The sequence below is a fragment of the Serinus canaria genome, chromosome 9 (genome assembly GCF_022539315.1).
Source record: "Serinus canaria isolate serCan28SL12 chromosome 9, serCan2020, whole genome shotgun sequence".
Lineage (NCBI taxonomy): Eukaryota > Metazoa > Chordata > Aves > Passeriformes > Fringillidae > Serinus > Serinus canaria.
The window spans coordinates 855,713-876,054 of record NC_066323.1 but is presented as its reverse complement, the minus strand read 5'-3'; the positions used below and the strand labels follow the sequence as shown (position 1 = coordinate 876,054).

The 20,342-nt window shown below is 48.7% G+C and overlaps 1 protein-coding gene across 1 annotated transcript in view; it reads left to right on the top strand.

The window, feature by feature from the left end:
• Positions 1 to 19,399, top strand: part of PLCH1 (phospholipase C eta 1) — a 36,564-nt gene extending 17,165 nt beyond the window's left edge. Inside the window, exons 7-22 of the mRNA XM_050978184.1 lie at positions 354 to 557; positions 1,679 to 1,799; positions 2,701 to 2,872; positions 4,361 to 4,468; positions 5,046 to 5,207; positions 6,300 to 6,371; positions 8,898 to 8,992; positions 9,625 to 9,722; positions 10,713 to 10,892; positions 10,985 to 11,092; positions 11,713 to 11,837; positions 12,260 to 12,344; positions 12,848 to 12,994; positions 13,399 to 13,478; positions 15,332 to 15,692; positions 16,462 to 19,399. Of these exons, the coding sequence (XP_050834141.1) occupies positions 354 to 557; positions 1,679 to 1,799; positions 2,701 to 2,872; positions 4,361 to 4,468; positions 5,046 to 5,207; positions 6,300 to 6,371; positions 8,898 to 8,992; positions 9,625 to 9,722; positions 10,713 to 10,892; positions 10,985 to 11,092; positions 11,713 to 11,837; positions 12,260 to 12,344; positions 12,848 to 12,994; positions 13,399 to 13,478; positions 15,332 to 15,692; positions 16,462 to 18,449 (4,106 nt within the window). The 3' untranslated portion in view covers positions 18,450 to 19,399. The remainder of the gene's footprint in view (positions 1 to 353; positions 558 to 1,678; positions 1,800 to 2,700; positions 2,873 to 4,360; positions 4,469 to 5,045; positions 5,208 to 6,299; positions 6,372 to 8,897; positions 8,993 to 9,624; positions 9,723 to 10,712; positions 10,893 to 10,984; positions 11,093 to 11,712; positions 11,838 to 12,259; positions 12,345 to 12,847; positions 12,995 to 13,398; positions 13,479 to 15,331; positions 15,693 to 16,461) is intronic.
• Positions 19,400 to 20,342: the final 943 nt, after the last annotated feature.

Below are 20,342 nucleotides of genomic sequence, written 5' to 3'. Positions count from 1 at the left end.
TTAAAAATTTCTCTGTTCAGTGCAGCTCTGTTCAGAGGGTTATAAATGAAGTACCATCTTCTTGAATAAACTTGCAGGAAAAAGAAAATTGTGAAGTGAAGACAATGAGTCAGTGCCCTGCAGATCCACGGTTCTGCTGTGGGCGGCTGCTGTCTCGCGTGCCCCCATCCGTGCTCAGGGCACTGCCATTCACAGCACGGGAGTGCCCCCGAGGAGCTCTGCTGGAAAAGGCATTTGTGTCTGAGCCAGGGTGGCCTCCACTGTGCCCTGGAGCGCAGAGCTCCTGCCAGACCCTCAGCTGTGGGAGGGGTTCGGAGCGTTCTCCCCGCCCTGACGCGTCCCTGTGCCCGCAGGCTTCACCAGCTTCATGCGCAGCCCGGCGTGCGAGGTGTCCAACCCGCTGCACCGCCAGGTGCACCAGGACATGCAGCAGCCCCTGTGCCACTACTTCATTGCCTCGTCCCACAACACCTACCTGAGCGGGGACCAGCTGCTCTCGCAGTCACGGGCCGAGATGTACGCGCGTGTGCTGCAGGCCGGCTGCCGCTGCGTCGAAGGTGAGCTGCACGGGGGCTGCACGGGGATGGTGGTGGTGGTGGTGCATGGGGCTGCATGGGGGCTGCACAGGGCTGCACGGGGGCTGCACCGGCCATGGGCTCAGGGCCACACTCCCAGCAGTGATGCTGGGCTGCCTCAGGCACTGCAGCACTTTCTGACCACTCCAGAGAATGGAGTGGGCACCAGAGAATCACAGAATGGTTGGGAGGGGTTCCAGAGATCATCCAGCTCCAACCCCCTGCCATGGGGAAACGTGGGGATCACACTGGATTCTTGTTTAGGCTCTGCATTATTTAAATAATAACTAAACATTAGTGTTTTTATATTAGTATTTTTCTTTTCCGGAAGTAAATAAAGTCTTTTGGCAAAGTTAGACTCAACATTAATTTTTTACGACTAGCATTACAAAAAGTTATCTGGAAAAAAATATTGTTAATCTCTATTTAAAAATTAATTAGAGAAAATGAACCTGAGAAAACTGGGTGATTGCCTTCTGCAGAACAGCTCCCAAGAACACTCAGCAGTGGTATTTTCCTTGACCTCAAAGCTATTGCAGCTACTTCAGAGCCCAGGGACTAGCTCTGCAACTCTCTCCTTGGGAAGTTTAACTGCCTGTAGAGGCAGCAGCAGTGACAAGATTGGTACAAATTCAGGGTTCAGGCATTCATTAGGAAAAGCATTCTTATGCTGGTCCATTCTGCATGTGCTGCATTTGATGCTACTCTTTATACAGTTAGTTAAAAAGCTGCAAGTTAAATTGGGAGTGGGAAAAGATGAGTTCTTTTAAAATAGTTCATCTTCAGAAGCAAAAACTGCATTCCCCAGGTAGCTGTAAACATTACTTGACCTATTATACCTTTGTAGTTTTATATATGAGGAAAAAACCTCAAATTAATACAAGGGGAAAACAGTTCTAGGATGCAGAAATCTCATCTGACCTAGGAGAAGACTGTCCTGTTAGTGTGAGCTCAGCTGGCAGGTTGGGGGAGATGGAATGAGAGGTGCCAAGAGGTGGAGTGAACCTGCATGGTTGAGCAGGTGAGCTCTGCTGGCAGCAGGAGCACAGGAATGGATGAGGCTGGGGGCATCTCTTAATGTGAGACTTTTCTGGCCTTCACAGTGGATTGCTGGGATGGCCCAGATGGGGAGCCAGTTGTGCACCATGGCTACACCCTGACTTCCAAAATCCTCTTCCGGGACGTGGCAGAAACCATCAATAAATATGCCTTCATCAAAAACGAGTAAGTGTGGAGCCAGGCTCGCAGCTACACCTGTTTTCTGTAGTTAATCCCACACTGAAAACAACCATCAAGCCCAGGAAGTGCAGATATTCCTTTAAACACATCAGGGCAGATTCTGTTCCCCTGTTTATTGCCTGTGTTCTGTTTATTGTTCAGCTGCACAAGTTCTTCCCCTCAACTGAGGGAGAGAGTTCTGCCTAAGCTGAACCTTTCTGTGCTCTTAAACTCAGTAAGGCTTTGGACAGTCTGATGCTGCTGATTATCTTTCAAAAGAACTTCCCACTCACATCCACAGGGAAATTCTCTTGAAAAATCGATACTGTGATGTTCTCTACCTACAGAAAATACTTTATTTCAGCAGAAAAATTGAAAAGCTGTCATGTGTAGTTTGAGGAAATACTGAGGTATGAGGCAGTGTTCTGAATCTGTTTCATTTGCCATGGTGCTTTATAACAATTTATTATGAAAACTGTGGACCTTACCCAGAGATATACACACACACACACACACACACACACAGAGTAGTTTCAAATCATGAGTGGGTGTCAAGAATTTTGAGTAGTTTAAAGAGAATAAAAGGAAAATACTTCCTTTTCTTTATTTAAATAAAAAGCACCCAACAATGGATTTGTGGGGAAAAAACCAACCAAGCCCAAAAGCTTGATGTTATTGATGAGAAGTACAAGGTGGTACTTTCAAAACTAAAGGAGGTGGTTTTCATTACTTGGTTGGGGTTAGTGTGGGGTTCCTTTTTATAGAACCCTGGGGCTGCCAAGAGTTTATAAAACAGTGGGGCAAATCTGTGGAAGAACTTGGCTGTTCCATTCCCAGGTGGGTGGTAAGAATGCAGGTGTTGTTTCTGCACACACAGCTCTGAGAGTGTCTGGGGCTTTGTCTCCAGGTTTCCAGTGATCCTGTCCATTGAAAACCACTGCAGTATTCAACAGCAAAAGAAGATTGCCCAGTACCTGAAGGAGATTTTTGGTGACAAACTGGACTTGTCATCTGTGAGCACTGGAGATCCCAGACAGCTTCCCAGCCCTCAGGATTTAAAAGGGAAAATCCTAGTGAAGGTAACTTGCTGCTAGGCATGTTCAGAGTGACACAAAAGTCAGCTTGTGATATTTATTGTAGGTTTTCTTTGGAGGACCATTCATATCCCTTTAGCATCTAAACATTATCTGACAGTCTTTCCTTGGACAAAGTACTTTGGAGTGATAGAAAAGTGAAGCTTTCCTGCCTTTCCCCTCTCCCAGCTGGGAGTGTAGTTCATGGATGGAACTCTGTTCATGGTTCATCTGCTGTTTTTATGGGAGAAGAGCAGCTCAGGAGGAGCTGGAGGAGGCCCTGGAGCTCTGTGCAGGATTAATTGTGTGAGCCTCTCACTCCAAACAGATTTGCTCTGAAAGGAATTCCAAAGGCCAGGATGGATAGAACAGGGAAGAAGCACAAGGCAGACCTTTGGGAGGATGATTAATAGAGTTCTGCCCTATTAGATTGTCTAATTTACTTGGACACAGAGGGGCAATTACTTCTGTGTGAACTCTCAGGATACTCTGGCTTTCCCCCTGTCCTTGGCATCAGTCGGGCTGCAGGAATTCTCAATTTGTCTGATGTTAGTTTGAACATGCTGCAGTGCACAGTACAGAGCTGACCCTAAATTAGGAGCCCTTTGAGTGCTCAGCCATGATTTTGCATTTCACTGCATCAGTTTTCTGGAGTGGCTGCTGGTTAATGAACTGTGCAAACACATGGGGCTGGTGTTTGAGGGATCCACGGGAAATCATGTGGAACATCACTCCTGCAGAAATCCCACGGCACTGCACTGAAGGCAGGAGAGGCTGGGTGCTCTGGGCTCTTACCTGAACTTCTGAGCTGCCTTTTCAGCACGTCTGAGGCTGTCATTTCAGTGTGATCCTCCAGCTCTCGCTGCTGGAGCCCTGTGGGTGCAGACTGCTGTGGAGCTGAGCTGCTTTCAGAATGAGAAATTCTATCTCGAGCATCACAGGATCCCTGCACAAAGCCCTGTCTCCCATCCCCTGCTCAATTTAAGTAGCTGTGTTGGAAAAGATCAAATCAGATTTAGGAATCAGTACCTTGTTGTGAAGTAAGCCAGCTTCTCATCTTTTTGCTATTGTTTTTGCTCTTTTTATACATTTTCCTATGAAAGGCAGTATTGATTCACTAGGCAAACAATTTCAAATAATGGCATAATTTTCATCCTGTAAGTGTACATAAAGAATCATTCTAGTAATTCTCAGGGATTAAAGCCAGTGTAAAGGTACCAGCATGAAGTGAATTTGACCCACTCATTAGCAGCAGCATTATCATTTTCAAAATGCAGCCTAAAAATCAATCCTCTGCATTTCTGCAGAAATCTTGAGTGTCATTCCTGTCTCCCACTGATGAAGTGGGTAGGCTGAGAACATTTCTGTGCACAGGAGCAATATCACACAAGTTTAGTAGGTGATTTACTTAGGAGCAGATGGTGAAGCAAGAGGAGCAGACTGGGTGCACTAACACTGACCACATTTATTGGGGGTGTTTTCTCCTCATTTTAGGGTAAGAAGTTGCCCTGCAGCCTTGGAGCAGATGCTGAGGAAGGAGAGGTTTCAGAAGAGGACAGTGCTGATGAAATTGAGGACGACTGCAAGTTAAAGCCCTGCTTTGTATGTGCACACAGTCAGTTCCCAGAGTGTGACAGCTCTGCACTTCTTACATGCACACTCCATGTCCTACTTACAGTTGTTAGCAGAGCTTTTCATTCCTAAGTTTTTAATTCCTGTGTCAGGTTCATGCTGTTCTACAGGACTCATTTTTACTTTAAGTGCCTTATGTAAGGGACTGGTTTGAGTCTGTATAGTCTGGATGACTGTTAACAGAAATCTCTTCCTTTTTTCACTGTTTGGAGAAGGAGTCTAATGTTTAGGGTGTCTGTAAGTGCATTAGCTGGGAATTCATGCTCTTCTGAAAGAGAAGGGGGGGCTTGTGATAGCTGTGAGGCAGAGAGAGCCCATGGCCAGGTCCTGGAGATGTGTGGGGGGACAGTGAGCTGAGCTGGGAGGGCTCAGGGGAAAAGGAGAAGGGAATGGCAGTGAAAGGCACAGGTAGAAAGGGCAGAATCAGGCAGGATTGTGCAAAGAGTCCTCTTGCAGAGGGAAGGAAGCAGGAGCACTGTGTGACCCTCAGTGTGCACTGGGATGGACACAAACCCCTACCTGAGCTGGGTGTCCTGGTGCCTTTCAGAGCAACGGCGCAACTCAGCACCAGGTGGAATCTTTCATAAGGACAAAGCTGGAGTCTCTGCTAAAAGAATCCCAAATCAGGGACAAAGAGGATCCTGACAGCTTCACTGTGAGGGCCCTGCTGAAGGCAACTCACCAGAGCTTCAGTGCGAACCTGAAGCAGGTATGTGGGCTCTCCCTTCACAGCCCCTGTGGGGACTGCACAGTGCAATGTGCTGCAGGCTGGTTCAGATGAGAGAGCAGCAACTGGGGAACTGGATGCAAACTCCAGGGACATTAAATACAGAGTGAATTTTCTGTGGAGATGTGCCTGCTCTGGAACCAGTGTCACAGAGCTCTTTTCTGGGAGTTACTGTGTAATTGATGGATCAGGAAGGGAGCAGTTGGGATATTTTCCTGGTTTTTTACTGGTCATTTATTTTTTCTTCATTACTGGTCTTTGATTTTTCCCAAATAATTGTTATTAAAAGAAGTAAAAATCTGCTAAAGATCCTTTCTACATGTTAGAGAGACTTCCAGCCTGAGCTCTGAGCAAATTCTGAACACAGGTTATTGGTTTTGCTGGGCCCCCAGTGCCCTCATCATCATGAAAGCCCAAAGTGAGTCCAGCTCAGCCCTGAACAGGGAATAGCTGCAGTTCACAGCACTGAAACACTCACCCAGCTGAAATGCTGGGGGAATATTCTTCAGTTTTGTTTTGCTCTTCAGAAGATGAAGGGCTGTGTGTTCCTGACAGAAGAAGTGAGATGCTGCCAGGAGTTATGCAGCTGATGTCTGGGGGCATGGCTGGGAATGTGGAACTCAGCCTGCAGGCTGCCTATGAGAAGTCCACTTTTATCTGCTAGGAGATTCTTCTTCTCTCCCTTTTCCCTTTGTGGCTGCTTTCAAGAACACTCAGTGGCTTGGTTTGTTGTTATTTGCCTGGTTTTGCTAGACTGCTTTTTCTACATGGTTTGTTGTTGTCTCGAGTGCTAACGTTAGTATTTTTCTTTACAGTTAGATGATTCTAACTGTGAAGTGTACAAAGAAATTAGAAAAGTCCTGTAATGAGATTTTGGATTTCAATTTGTTCACAGATCAGACTTTAACTTACTTTGTCTCATTTGCAGTAATTTTACTTTCCTAATAGTGAGTCAGGGTGACATAGAGGAACTTGTATGAGGTTGAAATGATGCCTTTTGGAGACTGTAGCAGACTCTTTAAAGACATTTCTGAAGGTATTTAGTTATGCTTTTTGTTGCACTTTTCTGCACAGAACTCGGACACAAAAGAAGGTGGAAAAAAGTCTCATGGTCGATCATTAATGGGGAACTTTGGTAAACACAAGGTGAGTGAAACAAATGAGAACTGAGGTTGCTGTTCTAGGACTGGCAGCATTCCAGAGACCCTGGCAATGTTTTACTGCTCCACACAAGCGTGGGGGGCATGGGGGCAGCGAGGAGGGAGCCTGTGTGATTACACTTGGTGTCTTAATCTGTTCAGAAGATTGAGAACCTTTGAGATGAACAAAAACTTCTCACGTGGCTTAAAGATCATCTTTACTCATGCTGTGGAATTGCTGATTTTCTGACCAAACTTGCAGCAGCAGAAGGGCAGCAGAGACAAATGTCTTGGCATACCTTGTTTTCCAGAGTGCCTGGTTCAGTCAGGGCCCAGTCTTGCTGTGTCCCACCCTGGAGCACGGCCGTGCTGGGACTGTCCCTGCTCTCAGGGGCTGCTGTGGCTGAGTGCTGGCTCTGGGCTCCTGCTCTGTGCAGATGTGCTCTGCCTGATCTCCTCCTGGTTTTCATGTCCTGCTTATGTTTGTGCAGCTGCTGGGTCGGGCTGCCTGCTCTGCTGCTCCTCAGTGGTGTCTCCACTGGCCCAGGCAGGAGCTGAGAGCTCTCATTTCACAGTTGGGCACAGAGCAGCCCCCACAGGGGACAGTGCCCCCATTCCCTCCCGTTCCCATATCCTGACAAATGTGCCCCTGTCATCTGGCTCCCCTATTGCCACACTCCCACGACACCCTGAGCTTGGATTTACAGCCTCAGCCTGAGCTGCTGCAGCTGCCAGCTCCCTGCCTGCTGCAGTGGGTGACTGAGCAGAGAGGCAGCTCTGCAGCCCAGCCAGCCCCTGTGCCACCAGCAGCCCTCTGCCCCAGCCTGCCAGACTCTGCTCTCCACAGTGAGGGCTGCACCGAGCTTTGGGACTGAGAATCTGAGCAGTTTTTTATGATTAGGAGACATTTCAAAGATCTTAATCAGCCACCAGTCCATCTGCCCTGAAGCCAGCTAGGAGCCATACAATTCCCTAAGCAGACAGTACCAGGGTTCATATTTACACTTCAGTTCCAAGCTTGCATCAGCTACAGTGCCTGTGTTTCCTTCAGCACCTTCAGCTCAGTGCGTGTTCCCCCTCATGGGTACCCGTGGTCCCTGAGAGTGGGCACTGCCCCTGGCACCCTCTGCTTCCTGCTGGGAATGAGGTGTCACAGGCAAACGTCAGCCACTGGAATCTGCTGCTTCTGCTGAGCGCTGGACAGTCTGTCAATAATTTAATTACTTCAGCTAGTTAGCCTAATGGATGTAGCAGGTTTGGAAAGCCTGTTCAATTTATCTCTGGGGAAAAAAAATTATATATAGATTTTTTTTTAAAAAATAGTGTGATTGTATTGTAGACTGAGGCAACAGAGATATCCTGTAACTGCTCCCTGATGCCTTTCCAGCTGAAGGGATGCCTTGGAAGACTGGTTACTATTGATATTTTTGCAGATACAGCATTACCCACCCAAAAATATTGACACATGACATTTTCAGTCAGCTCTTGTGCCAAATGAATAAACTCTTTAAAAGCTACTGGGGAGGTACAAAGACACTAAAGCTGGCAATTCCTGAAAGTTAACTGCATGGAACATGCTCAGTGCAGACCTTCAGACTCCAAAGTGAACCATGCAAATGATTTCCAATATAGTCAGCTTCATGTCAGCACCAAACACAGCACACTGAATTACGTCCAATAGGGTGTATGACAAGAGGAGGAAAGAAATCTGTGCTCAGGGAGCCCTGTGCAAAAGGATAAGGAGTTCACAATTATATTAATTACCTGTTGATGAGAAGGAGATTAAGTAACTCTCACTTGAAGCTGTGTTTAGCATTACAAAAGATGTAATGTTGAAATTGGAAACTGTTAAATCATAGGTGCTTATAAAAAAGGGGATTTTGAGGTTTTAATCTTTTTCATCATAGATATTTTCTTTATAGTGTAGTAGTTTAGAATCACTTGAATATTTGTACGTGGCTCAAAATGGAGCAGGAAGATGATGTTTGAACATTTTGCCCAGACTCTGTTCACACCTTCACTAATGAAAATGTTTAATTTTCTAAACTGGGGAGAGGCACAGGTGGGCATAAGCAGTGCTCTGTGTATTTAGACCCTGTTGTGTGTTGCTGTTTGTTAAACAGGACACAATCCACTGGGATTACAGCAGGAGCAGTGCCCTGGAGCCAGGGGAGCCGTGTTGTCCTCTGGTGCTGGGAGGGAGCAGGGCAGGTGCAGAGCACACAGTGGCCTGTGCTGGGCAGACCCTTGGCAGAAATAACACCCTGGGGCCTGGCTGGGCTGGCAGCACACAGAAATAACACCCTGGGGCCTGGCAGCACCCAGAGCTGCTCGTGGCCACAGCTGGAATCCCTGCCATGGGTGCAGTGTGCTCTGTGCTGCCTTTTCTTCTCCACAGCAGGGAAACTGCTGGCCCAGCCCCAGGGGTCACTTTTGTCCCTGGGGCTGCAGAGCCCAGCTCAGCCTCCTGCCCAGCCCCAGCCACAGCAAGGGAGCCCCCAGTGACTGACCCTGCCTGGCTCTTTCCCCACAGAGAGCTGCAAAGGCAGCAGCCAAAGCCCACAGTGCCTCGGATGATGAGGATGGCCAGCAGCACCCTCCAGGCAAGGAGCCAGGGCAGCCCCACAGGTGAGCTGGAGCCCCTCAGGTAAAGCCAGGGCTGTTCTGTGCCATCAGCGTGTGAGGCTGTGCCCAGAGCAGGTCCCCTGTGTCTGTGTGTCACGTGTGATGTGTCTGTCACACGTGACAGCTGTCAGCTGGGTTTGCTGTCAGCCCGGTGTTTTGGCTGTGTCACCTGTCACAGGCTGCAAGCAGCAATTAACTGCACAGAAGTGTGACAGTGCCACTGCTCATGGAAAGGTGCCAGGCACTGTTTCACCTGCTGCAAACAGAGCAAACTGTGCAGGTTACAGAACGTGCATCGCAGCCCAGGCAACTTTATTGCATCTGAGAATGGAAAAAAACCAATCAAAAAAGTGCCACTGAGAATGTGTCTGCTCTCACTGAAGTGCTCCTTGGTTTTGTCTAGAAAAGCCATGGTGCAGCTATTTCATTATGTTTTAAATGAAAAATGTTGTTTGTGTGGATGGGCTGTGGAGGTAGAGGGGGGCAGTCATCCCAGAACCCTCTCCAAGGAAGTTTGCCTCACAGGGTTCCCTGCTCACAATTCTTCATTTCCTTTTGTTGAAAAAACAGAAAGGGGGATTGAAATACACCTTCAATCCTGCAAGTGCCCGTTTCTGTTTGCTTTCACCCAGCAGGCTTGCCCGCCGCAGGAAGACAGTGAAGCTGTGCCGGGCCCTGTCTGACCTGGTGGTGTACACCAACTCCGTGGCAGCCCAGGACATCGTGGATGATGGTACGGGCTGGCACAGGGCTGGCACAGAGCTGGCACGTCCCCTGTCACCTGTGAGAGGAGGGGCTGAGTGCTGCTGTTAGGGCGGCACAGGGCTGGCCACGTCACCTGGAGAGGGGCTGATGCTGCTGTTAGGTGGCACAGGGCTGGCAATCCCCTGTCACCTGTGAGAGGAGGGGCTGAGTGCTGCTGTTAGGGTGGCACAGGGCTGGCACATCCCCTGTCACCTGTGAGAGGAGGGGCTGAGTGCTGCTGTTAGAGTGGCACAGGGCTGGCATGTCCCCTGTCACCTGTGAGAGGAGGGGACTTGAATGCTGCTGTTAGGGTGGCACAGGGCTGGCACATCCCCTGTCACCCGTGAGAGGAGGGGCTGAGTGCTGCTGTTAGGGTGGCACAGGGCTGGCACATCCCCTGTCACCCGTGAGAGGAGGGGCTGAGTGCTGCTGTTAGGGTGGCACAGGGCTGGCACATCCCCTGTCACCCGTGAGAGGAGGGGCTGAGTGCTGCTGTTAGGGTGGCACAGGGCTGGCACATCCCCTGTCACCCCTGAGAGGAGGGGCTGAGTGCTGCTGTAAGTGCCCCCTGTGCCAGAGCCCAGCTGGGCACTCCCTCCCTGGCAGTGACTCCTCTGGCCCTGCTGCCAGCAGAGGATTTTGCTGCAGGTTCCCCGGAGCTGTCACGTCTGGGGGTCTGCAGGAGGAAAGGTCCCAGCAGCAGCACTGCAGCTTGGGCACTTTAGCTGGAGCTCTCACTTGGCTTTCCTTTCAAGTCTGCAGACTTGAGGGGAGAACAACAGACCCTCCTGGAAGGGGGAGCTGGTGCCCTGCAGTTACCCAGGGTGCATGATTTGTGTAAGACAGGACAATCCATCCTGGAACACTGGACTAAATCTCACGTTGCCCTTGATGAATACCCGGGTAATGAGGTCTGGGCTCAGGCCCCGTGCCCTGGGACTGTTTGTCACCTGTCTGTTGGTTGTACCATGGCACACAGGCTCCACAGGGAACGTGCTGTCGTTCAGTGAGACCAGAGCCCACCAGGCAGTGCAGCAGAAGGCTGAGCAGTTCATGCTTTACAACCAGAGGCAGCTGACCAGGGTCTATCCCTCAGCCTACCGGATCGACTCCAGCAACTTCAACCCTGTTCCTTACTGGAATGTGGGCTGCCAGTTAGGTAGGAGCTGCATGAAAGGCTTCCCTCCCTTTTGGTGTGTATGTGCCAAGTAATATTATCTTCATTAATGGCACCCCACTTCTCTCTTTCAGTGGCACTAAACTACCAGTCTGAGGGACGTGTGATGCAGTTAAATGAAGCAAAATTCAGGGTAAATGGCAACTGTGGTTATGTCCTCAAACCTCAGCAGATGTGCAAAGGTAAGGTTCAGTGTAGTTAGCACTGTAGCTGCCTGGCCTTTCACAAAGTGTCCATCACAGTGAAGGCACAAGAAAGGAAAGTGCAAACAAATCTAGGATCTTTCATATTTCCATGCACTCATAGCTCTTAGACTTGTACCTGTGTGCAATCTCTTACTGTGATTGTATCTCTATCTATCTATCTATCTGTCTGTCTGTCTATCTATCTATCTATCTGTCTGTCTGTCTATCTGTCTATCTATCTATCTATCTGTGTGTGTGTGTGTTTGTGTATGTGTGTGTGTGTATTTTGAGGTCTTTGCCTTACTAACATGAGTTTAAAAGAAGAAAAAGGGGTCCTAGGATGACCAGCTGCAGCAAAGTAGAACAAGCTCTGCAGTGGCCCAGGAGCAAGTATCCAGGGCTTGGTCTAGCTCTGCCTTGGAATCACAAAACCAAGGGGTTCTCTCCTCAGAAAAGGTTGTAAGAAAAAGGAAGAGAATTTTTAAATTACTGAGCAGCTGCTCCATTCTCATAGTTTCTCATTTCTGACTGAATTAGTCTGTCTGTGTGTGTCTTGGGGGAGTGATATTTATTATGTGTATGTTTTTCCTTAAAATCTCATTCTTGCCATCTTTCAGGCACATTCAACCCCTACTCTGCTGATCCACTTCCTGCCAGTCCTAAGAAGCAGCTGATTCTGAAGATCATCAGTGGGCAGCAGCTTCCCAAGCCTCCTGACTCAATGCTGGGGGACAGAGGAGAGGTGAGATGCTCTGGTGCCAGCAGATGCTTCCAGGGGAGCTCCTGCAGTGACAGGCAGTGTGTGACTCAAACCTTCTCCTTATTCAAATACAGTAAATTTCAGATATTGTCAAGCTTTTGGTCACTACATGCTACACTTCCTGTATCCTACTTGTGGTGTTTAAGAAGTGATTTGGTTTGTATTTTAAAGGGTGACTTTTATGAAAATTAGTCACAGCTGTCCATAGCTCTTGATGCAAACCATACATCAACATGGACTTCATGGAAGCAATTCCCATGATAGTGCTGCTTGAAAATTCATGTCAATCAAAGGGTTTGAATTCTCATATGAATTTAAATCAACTCTCTCCATTAATTTTTTAAAAATTCACCTTCATTTGTATGGCTGGCTTGCTTTTAAAATCTTGTGTTTTTGAAAAACAGATAATAGATCCCTTTGTTGAGGTGGAGATTATTGGGTTACCTGTTGACTGCTGTAAAGATCAGACCAGGGTGGTGGATGACAACGGTAAGATAATCTAAGTGATTTCTTCCTATTAGACTAAAATATTAAATAGGTGTAAATGAATTAGTGTCTGTTACTGCTTTCTAAATCTCAAAGCATCTTACCTGATGAAATCAAATGATTGTATTTTAACAAATTATTTCTGCTTCCCAGACAGAATTTCTGGTGTGGAGACAAACAAGTTAAAGATGAAGGGCAGGAGTTGTTCCCCATGTTGTCTTTTAACCAAATTGTTTTCAAATCTCCTTTATGCAGAAGTTCAAATCTATCTGTATCTATATCTATGTCTGTATCTATCTCAGGGCTTGCCTGGGTATCCCTGCCAGCTCCCAGGCAGACCCATTTTGTTTTTAGAACAATCCTAGAGGCAGATCTGTCCCGTCTAAGGACTGACATGATGGAGTTGTCATTGCTGCTGCTGCTGTGTCCTTGTGTCCTGTGCCTCCTGGAACTGAGGCAAGCGCTCGCTCTGGCCTTGTTTCCCAGTGTGTCCTTCTGCCCTGCAGGGTTCAATCCTGTGTGGGAGGAGACCCTCACCTTCACCATCCACATGCCCGAGATCGCCCTGGTGCGGTTCCTCGTCTGGGACCACGATCCCATCGGGAGAGACTTCGTGGGGCAGAGAACTGTGGCCTTCAGCAGCCTCGTGCCTGGTGAGTGCCCCTCTTCTCCTGGGCGTGCAAATCCACCCTCAAACCCAAGGAGGGTGTTACCAGCACGAGGTGATAGATTTTATAAATCTTTATCTCTGTGACTCCATGTGAAGCTTGGACAAATCTTCTGTTCTCTTAGGGTGCTTTATGCACCATTCCTCAAAGGATTTTGGTTGTCTGTGCTTTTAGAAATGACTGCTGGTGAGTTTTCTTTAACTTGAATGTAATTTGTACTGGGGCTCAGAAAACCTGTAAGGACACCAGAGAAGTTTACTAAAGGCACCAGGTGGCTTCCTGTGTATACATCACTTTTATAGACAGTCATTACTAGCTGGGCATAAAATGGAAACTGCTGGTTCTTGGTGGAGGTTTGGGTGGAAATATTCCTATTTCTGTTTCCCCAGGCTATCGCCACGTGTATTTAGAAGGACTGACAGAAGCTTCCATATTTGTTCATATAATCATTAATGAGACCTATGGAAAGGTAGGCACAGCTGGAAATTTACATCTTCCTTCTGATAAAAACTGATTTAAATGTAGCCCAGAACCTCCCAGGATTTGTGCTGGAGTGCCCAGGAGGCTCAGAGTGTGTGTGGGGTTTCCTTGCAGGAGATCAGCAAGGAGACTTCACCATACCATGACTCCACTCTTGCTGTGCACATACTTGCAGATGTTCTTACTGTTAGCACCTAACAATTATCCTGTCTAGGTACAGGAGGTACATTTCTTCAGTGTGCCAAACTGATCTTATTTTGCAAGTAGATCTTCAGAACTGTAGCTGCACCAGAACATAATATTTGACAAGCTATTTTTAGCAGCTAATTTTATTAATTTAAATGAACCTAATTTATTTTTAGGTTTTAGTGCATAGATTTTGCTTTTCTGCAAGTTGGCTAATTTTATTAATTTAAATGAACCTAATTAATTTTTAGGTTTTAGTGCATAGATTTTGCTTTTCTGCAAGTGTACTAATTGTAGAATGATTTTAAAGTGAAAGTGAAAGCACAGTGCTTTTTCTGGGTTTTCAGCTACCTTCCTTAGCTGTTTCCATCTGGAGATAAGCAGCACAAAGAAATTAAGGCCACGTTCAGCAGAATGCTAAAGTAAAATAGCACCTTAGCAGTGATTTAAAAAACAAAGATAAACACAAAACCCTGACCTTTGTGAGGTTTGAGACTGCAGAGGACACTCAGCCCTCAGTCTTTGTGCCTTCTGAAAGGATGCAGAGAACAACAAACATGAACCCAAAGTTGTGCAGCACCCACAGAGAGCTCAGGGGAACAGAGAGAGAACAGCAGGGAGAAGGGCCCAGGGCTGAGGTTTGCTTTTGTCCAGATCCCCTCCCAGCTCCACTTCCTTTCTCCTCCCTGATCCCCTTGGATCACAGGATGGGATCTCATGGATCAGAATGTGCACATCTGGGCATATGTGGGAGATCCCATCCCCTGGGGATGGTTTGCAGGGGCCTGTTTGGCTGCTGCCCTTGTAAGAACAAATATGCTCAAGAAAACCAGCAGTGTATCTCCAGAGGGGAGCAGGAGGGGACACCCTCTGGGATTCCACTGCTGTCCCTGGGTCTGTTCCCCTGATGCTGCTCTGAATCAATGATGGGCTGCACTGCTGTTTCTCTTGGGCTGAGGAGGAGATCTGCTCAGTTCCTGGGGGACACACATTAAACTAAGAAATGGCTTTAAATGGTTTGCTGTAGAGTGGTTCTGTTTACAGCTGATGTACTGTTACCTTACTTGCTTTTCTGGCAGTCTTGAAAACATTAGCCAAATGGATTTGCATTTCTTTTTGCCTTTCAGTGGAGCCCTTTAATCCTCAATCCCAGTTACACAATAATGCACTTTCTAGGAGCCACAAAGGTAGAGCTCATTGAGCATGCACTTTGCACTTGCTGGGCACAGACTTGCCAGTGGTTGCCAGTCGCATGATCTGCAACTGCCAAACCGGAACCATTCTCCATGCAGGCTCTGAAACATCTGGATATTGCTTTGATGAAACCCATGCATAGAAACCTCCACGTTAATGTGCAGCCTGTCACTGCCGAGCACTTCCTAGAGCCTTGTCAGGTCCCATTAGGAGACTGAGCAAAGCTCTCTGGTAACTGTGGCAGGCTGCCCTCCTAATGAGGAGAAAGGCAGGCATGCATGAATCCATGGAGACCTGTGCTGGGAGCTCCTTGCTCAGAGTAGCTGTGAGTGGCTTGGTGTGAATTTTTGCTTTGCTGCGTTTTGAACTTTGTCCTCATCACTCATAAGCACTGTGAGAGCAGCTCTGCGCCCTGAGAGCGAGCGTGAGCTCAGGCCAGGCTGTGCTGTTCTGTCCCTGCAGAGCAAGCAGCTGATGGGGCTCCGAGGGCTGTTCTCCAAGGCGCCCAAGGCGGGCACGGCCGAGGCCAGCGGGCACCACGTGCGCAAGCGCTCCATCGGCGAGCGCATCCTGCGGCGCACGGCCAGCGCCCCGGCCAAGGGCAGGAAGAAGAGCAAGATGGGCCTCCTGGAGGCTGCTGAGATGAAGGACAGCACCTCCGAGCCAACAGACCTGAAGGACAAGGACGGGGTGCTCCGGCGGCCGAACCGCGCCTCGCAGGCGCGCCCTGCCTCCATGCCCGTGGACAGGTTCCTCATGGTAGAGCTGCCCTGCCCAGCAGAGGACACTGCCCAGGAGGCCAAGGGAGAGGACAACACGTCTGGTAAGAGGCTTCCAAAATTACTTTTGGTGAATGGTCAGGGCTCCCCTCGCTTCTTCCAAGAGTACCTGATTTCTAGCAATCATTAAAACCAGTATCTGTTACACCAAGTTTACTTCTATAGTCCCTGCTTCATTAAATCTCCAAAGGAGTGAGTCACAGAGCTCAAATCTGGCATAGAAAGACAAGAGGATTTGTGGAGAAAACATCCAATATGTGTTTTTCCAGGAATTCAAACCCTTGCCCCTGTGAATGCTGCCTGCTGGTAGAAGATCCAAACAAAATCCTTGTACTGTAGCACTTTGCAGTAACCACATGTATAAACCAGTCTGGAGTCCATCTACTCGATGCTTTTGACTCAGCTTGAAGCATGCATCTTGTTTTCAAGTGTTGTGTGTTTTAACAGAGCTGTTTTGTTCTGTCTTTATTGCCACGCTTCTTTATAGTACAAATGTGACTAGGAACACAGCTGAAGGTAATGCCACGTGCAAACTATGATGTGGTACCTCATTAACATTACTTACAACAAATATTACATCACCTGCCTGATGTAATTGACATTCCAGGGAAATCTCAATGAAGTGCCTGCAGTTGTACTTTTCCATTTATTCATGTCACTCAGATAATTTGTACTAAACCTGCACAACCCCATGATTAAGTTTTTTCACAACTGTACCTAGTTTTGCGTTCTCCATTTGTCTGTCTAAGGACAAAATTGCTGTTGATAGAGCAGAGTCTTGTATGCCACTAATATGTTTCTCATTTAATTTAGCCAACAGTGATGACAATACAAATGAGAAGGAAACAAGCTTGAAAGAATTGGGTTTTCCACGTTCAGAGCAAAAGTCAAATGCTTCAAATTTAGCATCTCAGTTCAAGAAGGAGAATGACCAGAGGGATTCTACAGCTGACTGTTTAGTACCACCTCCACAGGAGCAACCTGAACATTTGGTTTTTGCAAATGGTGTAGCTCAAGCAAATCACCTTGTGGATTACCAGGAGAATAATCTTTCTGATGGAACTGTCCCCCTAACGCAAGACTCTGACTCTGAACTTCCCACAGAAAAATTACACCACAAAAATGGTGCAGACGGTAAAAAGGAAGATGACACAAAAGGATCTAAGGAAGGGAAGATCAGTCTCATGGGGACTTCTGTTTCTCAGAACGCAGAGGTAGAGAATCACAAATGTGACACAAAGAAAAGCACTGCAGCACCTCTTTCCCCTTCTTCTGCTGTGTGCTCACCTGACTGTCACTCCACGGTGGCCCTGCAGGACAGTGACATTTCTCACCTCATTGATGAAGTCTCTCTCTCGACTGAGAGCGAACTGGACAGTGCTGTGTCCACTCTCATCGGGCAGCTCGATGGCACAGATGTCCAAACTCCCCTTCCCCCTGTCTCCAGCCCCCACGGCAGCAGCAGCCAGACCCCCAGGGCAGGGAATGCAGTCCCGAGCAGCCCCTGTAGGCACAACTTCACTCCCACAAAATCCAACAAATCCTCTTTGTTCTCCAGCCTGGAGGATGCAGAGTATCACACATACACAGTTCTCCATGAGGCATCTCCAGCTTCTGAATGTAAGAGCTACAGGGCATTAGTTTGCAAGAAAAGATTAAACAGTCTAGAAAGTAACTTGCCCAGCTCTTCTTGTCCTTCATCCCTCTCTCTGCTAAACGCAAATCCCAAAAGGAACTGTGCTACAAAGTCTGGACCAAGCTGGGAAGCCCCCGAGCCTGCCAGCTCCTTTGGGTCCAACAGCCTCATCTTTGAGGAGGCGCTGGGGCGCCCTGTCCCTGGGGAGCACTCGGACAGCAGCAGCCTGCTGGAGGTGGATGGGGACTGCCAGGAGCTCCTGGTGACCGCCCGTGAGTACAGACGGGAGGACATGAGCCAGCTGGCCTCTCCCGTGAGCCTGCGGCAGAAGCAGGACGCCGGGCACGGCGGTGACAGGACCTCTGGGAGCAGCTCCGCCGCTGCGCTCTGTGCCGCTGCCTGCGGGGCTGCAGGGAGCCAGCTGGCTCTCCCCGCGTGTGAGAGCGCCGGGCTTTGGTGGCAGCAGCCCTCGGAGAAGCACAAGGCCGCGGTGTGTGCCCCCCAGGCCAGCTCAGCCTGCCCCCTGCGCCCCGGCGCTCTGCCGTTCCCCACACACCCGGCCATCCAGCAAAGCAGCCCCTGCAAGTCCAAGAGTCTGGGAGACCTGACCTCGGAGGACATTTCGTGCAACTTTGAGAGTAAGTATCAGTACATCAGCAGGAGCTTCATCTCCTCGGGCCTGAGGGACAGGAAGGTGGCCGCCATGCAGGGCGTGCGGCCGCACTCGACGGACGCGCTGACGGAGCAGCTGCGGAGGCTGCTGTCCCCGGAGCAGGAGGACGGCCGGGAGCCGCTGTGCCCCAGGCAGCCGGACGAGGATTGCCCGCGGGCCCTGGTGAGGAAGCTGTCGTCCCGCAGCCAGAGTCGGGTGCGGAACATCGCTAGCCGCGCCCGGGAGCGGCAGGAGGCGGCGGGCAAGCCGCGGCCGTGCGGCGGCAGCGCCGTGCCCGGGGTGGTGCTGCGGAGCAAGGCCCCGGGGCCTTCGCTCGCCGCCAACCGGCACTCCACCGGCTCCTGCATCGGCCGCTACCTGCACGGCTGCCCCGGCGAGCGGCGCGGCGTGCCCGAGGGAGCCTGCTCCGCGCTGCAGCACGGCTGCGGGGAGCTGCCGCTGCCGCCCAGCGCCCAGGAGCAGCCCGAGATCTATTTCCTGCTCCGGCTCTAGGCACGGCCCCGGACTGTGCTGGGCAGGGACCGTGGCGAGGAGCTGCTCGGAGCCCGCGGGGTGTTTCTGAGCGCCGTGTAATGCCCGGGAGTCAGGGGTGGCTTAGCGCGCCCCTTCCTGCCAGGGCTGAGGGAAGCAGAGCCACCCTCCATCCCTCGGGGTGCTGTGCCCGTGTGCGTTTGTAGCATTCTGTGTCTGTCGTGCCGTGCTCCAAAGCCTGACGTTGCACTGAAGGCAATACTGGTTTCCTTGTGTCTTGTCCGTCTGCTCGGAAAAACACTTTTGGTGATCACTTTTGGCCTTTTGTGAGGATTCTCCAAAGCACTGTGGTGTCTGGAATGCTGGACTGGGGCTTGTTCTGCCCAACAGGCAGCAACCCTTCATTAGCATCACATGTTCTGAATTGTTACTATAAATTTTATGTGTTTTCATGTATGAACTGTGAGTCTGCAGCAAATGGTTTGTAGAATTAGGGTTAGTCCAGATTTGTGAGTCCTGTGTAGATTTGTCTTCTGCCCTCTCTACAAAGTGTGACAACAGTTGTCTTCCTTTTTTGGTTGCTGTGTTGATTTGGGACAGAGTGGAATGTGGGAGTAATTCTGCTTTTATGAATGAAAACGCTTAATTTCTGCTTATTTTGTTCTGTATTTTTGCTGTTGGTTGTGTGAGTAGCTTTGGCACAGTAGATCCATTTTCTGTATATTTGTAATTTTATTGCTAAATTGTCGACAGTCAGTGGAATATTTAAACTGACATGGTAGAGTGACTATTTTGACTGTTCACCTTTTTCTATGAAGGCTGAAAGTGAATTGGGTGAAGGAATCTCAGACACCTAAAGCTTCCCTGTAGGGAACAACATAGCTTTATTTTGGTTGGAAGATACTCTATGCCTTTGCTGTAAGTTTTTCTGATATGTCAAAGACGTACCTTTTACCTCTTTCTTTTGTAATGCAGAGTATTATTATTCTTGAAAACCTCATTAAAATAGATTTTTAAGCACTTGGTTACATGTTTTCTGAAAAAACATCTATCCAAATAGATAGGTGCTGAATCCAGCAGCAGTTAGTGGCTGCACACATCTGTCTTGGCAGGAGATGCAAAGAGGGAAAATCCTTCATTTCACAGGGAGGTTCGTGGCTGGAGGTGGCAGCTGAGCTCTGGTCTCCCTTCTGGATCAGGAGCCACACTTGAGTTTGTCTGACTGTTCCACTCAGGCTCTAACACAGGAGAGTGGCTGTGGTACCACTTGGCACAGAACAGTGGATTTTCTAAACAAAAAGCATTTTTCCATGGAGGACCAGAACCAGACACTGAATTAATCCCTTAAGCTTTGGACCTGCATTTCTCATAGGCAGGGTGCACTTTGGGAGGTGTGACTGAGGCCTAGCAAAAGTGCCTTGTAAGGAAGCAAATGAGAAGATCTCCGTTGTGGGAGGTGAAAAAACTTGCTTTAATTGGAATTAATTTAGAAAAATTGTCTGGTGCTTGCAGGAGGTCAGGACAGATTATTACAGCACTGTCTATCACATAATCTCTTACACTCTTCTCTTAATTTTAGAAGTTAATCCAGATGGGGACAGTTCTTTGTGTGACAGTGACATTTGCCTAATGGAGCAGGGCAGGGTTTCTGTAGTGCAGCTGAAGCCAAATACACATCAGCCTTTACGTATATATGTATAAAAAAATATTTCTTCAGTTTTTAGTTTAAATGAACAAGCTTCATTTTCTCTCATGGAGTGGAAGCAATACAAACAAATGTACCTGCTGCCAATCCAGCTGCTCCTGTGGGGATGTTCCTGCTGTGAAGTGTCCTGGGGTACCTGACCACCCTGCTGATCCTGCTGTGCCCAGGTGATGTGTGTTACTGGTAAGTACTGGTGATGCCAGCCCCAG